The sequence below is a fragment of the Apium graveolens genome, chromosome 8 (assembly GCF_009905375.1).
Source record: "Apium graveolens cultivar Ventura chromosome 8, ASM990537v1, whole genome shotgun sequence".
Classification (NCBI taxonomy): Eukaryota; Viridiplantae; Streptophyta; class Magnoliopsida; order Apiales; family Apiaceae; genus Apium; species Apium graveolens.
The window spans coordinates 118,074,323-118,077,559 of NC_133654.1; the positions used below are offsets into that span (position 1 = coordinate 118,074,323).

Genomic DNA, 3,237 nt, shown 5'->3' on the forward strand with positions numbered 1-3,237 from the left:
TAACCAAGCACGTTTACATATCGCACTTTACATATTGATGTATGAATGTATGTATAGAATAGTTAATGATGCATGCTTTAATTATATTAATCATGCATGAATGTATGTATTAGATACGTAACCCATGCCATGCCTGCTAAACAAGATAAAATCTGTAATAACTCAAGATTTTAAAATATACAAAAGATTATGAGATTCTCGTGTTAATGTAATACATAATGAAATACAAATCTTCTTTATTTCCGACATGGGGCAATTTTGTCAACAACGGGTTCATTGAACTTGTAAGGCTGTGGGTTTTAAGCGAGACCATTTTGACTCCTCCACTACCTGGAAATCAAACCATTGACGAGTATTGATTTGAAGTATTTTATTCAAGGAAAAATTGGGAATCTCTTTATGAGGGGATCATGATCGTTATAATACTAAAAAAACCCTAATGTTTATATTAAGTTGTTTAGATGCCTTCCAATGTCCAACGCGTTAACCCCTATATCGATAAGGAGTGGGTTCACCAGAGCGAAGTAGACATGGAAAGGAGAGACTGGCAGGAGAAGGTCACGTCACAAGAGTACAAGATCCAAGAATCAAATTACAGAAGAGTTTAGAAAAGAACTACAAGAAGTGAGGGATCTGATTGAAAGGAAACCTGGTGTCCCAAAACCATTAGAAAAGGTAACCCCAACAAGCTACGCTGATTCCCCTTTTCACGACAACATTGCCTTGGTAGAAATACCAAAACGTTTCACGGTACCACAAATGAGACCATATGATGGAACTAGTGATCCCTTGGAACATATTATGCAATATAAACAAAGAATGTTCATATTACCAATTACGCATGACTTGAAAGAAGCTTGTATGTGTAAGGGTTTTGGTTCTACACTATCAGGACCAGCTTTGCAATGGTTCGTGAACCTTCCACAATGAAGCATCAGGATGTTCGTTGATCTGGTAGACGCGTTCAACTTTCAATTTGCGAGCAGCCGGGTGTTTGAAAAGACTACCATTGATTTATATAAAATTGTCCAGTGAAGTAGGGAGCCATTGCGTGATTACTTGACGAGATTCAACAGAACCATCACCAATTATGATCTCCCTACGGCTATTGAAGCATTCAGGAGGGGATTAGAACAGGAATCCCCGCTCTATGAGGAATTGACAAAGTACCCATGTCGAACAAGGGATGACGTACAAGCCAAAGCCATGGCGCAAGTAAGATTGGAAGAAGACAGAATGGAAGAGGACGAGAAGTACTACAAGCCGTCAAGAAAAATTAAGACACCAAGATCCAGGGATTACAAGCCCTATACTAGACCTAACAGAGATGAAGTATACGTCAACTCGACACAAGAATCTAATGAATGGAAGAGAGAGGAACAAAGTGACTGGAGGAAGGATCCTAACCTACCACCAACTTATGACAGCTATGGCTTCACGATAACTCCTTCAGCCATGATGAAGGAGTTTACCAAGCTGGGAGGTATAGTAAAGTGGCCAGTGAAGAGCAACAAACCTAAAGCAAACCCGGATTCTAAACTATGGTGCGACTATCATGGAGATTACGGACATAAAGCTTATGACTATGTGGCTTTGTGAAAAGACCTACAATTTCTGACCAGGAAAGGATATCTCACGGAATTCATGGTGTCAAAGAAGACGTCTTATGTTGGGAAGGACGTGCCTTCTAGAAAAAACAACTTGACACCATTAAGACAACCACCACCTCCACCACATCACAAGGTGATTAACTTCATCTCAGGAGGGTCAGAGATATGTGGATCAACATATTCACAGGCTAAGAGAGCATCCAGAGAAACAGGCATACGAGTCACACAAGTGGGGGTTGGCAATGACAGTATGCCGTCCTTAATGTTTGACGAATCAGACAAAAGGAACATACGAGAACCATAACAAGATGGACTAGTCATTTCACTACCTGTGGGAAATTACTTAATCGAAAGAATATTGGTGGACAATGGGAGTGCTGCCAACATCATGATGCTTAGCACGCTAACACAAATGGGATTGGCGGATAGTGACATGATCAAGAAGTTGACAATATTAGTAGGATTTAGTGGTGAGAAAAAATGTAAATTGGGAGAGATCACATTGCCAACATACGCCCAAGGGGTCAATCTCCTAGAAAAATTCTGCATAATCGATGTGGATTCGAGTTACAACATAATCATCGGAAGGCCTTGGATTCAAAACTTGAAGGCAGTGCCATCAACATATCACCAAGCGTTAAAATTCCCAACACCATGGGGAGCTCAGGAAATAAGAGGGGGTCAAAATATGGCTCGGGACTGTTACATGACATGTCTGAAACCAACCGTCCAACATCATGGAAATGAGAGGCCTGTAGCTACAATAACAGGACCGGAATGATTGGCTGAAGTAGATTTTAAGATGGGAGACAAGAAGGTATTAATAGGGGAAGACCTATCCCCAACAATTGAAGCTAACTTGGTAAATTTCTTAACCACGAGGTTGGATGCTTTTGCGTGGGAACATGATGACATAACAGGAATCGATCCAACTGTCATCACACACAAGCTAAACGTGGATCCTAGCTACACACCCGTCCAACAAAAATGAAAGAAGTATGCAGCTGAAAGAAACAAGATAATAAATGATGAGGTGGAAAGGCTCATCAAGGCTGGAATGATTAGAGAAGTTGATTACCCTGAGTGGTTAGAAAATGTCATCATTGTACAGAAAAAGAATGGGAAATGGAGAGTTTATATTGATTACACAGATTTGAACAAGGCTTGTCCTAAAGACCCTATCCACTACCTCACATTGACACCATGGTAGATTCAATGGCTGGTCATGAGCTACTCATATTCCTGGATGCGTCAAGTGGCTTCAATCAAATCCAAATGGAACCATCTGGCTGTGAAAAGACCGCGTTTATAACGGACATGGGGATATATTGTTACTTGGCCATGCCTTTCGGATTAAGAAAAGCTGGAGCTACGTTTCAAAGACTTGTCAACAAAATGTTTAAAGATCAAATAGGGCAGACGATGGAAGTCTACATTGACGACATGGTCATCAAGTCTGTTAATGCAGAAAATCATGTATGTGATCTTCAAGAAGTATTCGATATACTAAGGTCATACAATATGAAGTTGAACCCATACAAATGTAACTTTTTTGTGTCGTCAGGAATGTTCCTTGGACATATGGTGACAAGAAGAGGAATTGAAGCAAGTCCAGAAAAAATTAAGG

General features: G+C 40.3%; 1 protein-coding gene across 1 annotated transcript; it reads left to right on the plus strand.

The window, feature by feature from the left end:
- The first annotated feature begins 2,022 nt into the window (after positions 1 to 2,022).
- Positions 2,023 to 2,391, plus strand: LOC141679925 (uncharacterized). Its single transcript, XM_074486285.1, has one exon. It carries the CDS (start codon positions 2,023 to 2,025, stop codon positions 2,389 to 2,391), a length of 369 nt encoding a protein of 122 aa, XP_074342386.1.
- Positions 2,392 to 3,237: the final 846 nt, after the last annotated feature.

Coding starts and splice junctions, on each gene's coding strand:
- LOC141679925 (XM_074486285.1), top strand. CDS start 2,023: ATGGGATTGGCGGATAGTGACATGATCAAGAAGTTGACAATATTAGTA.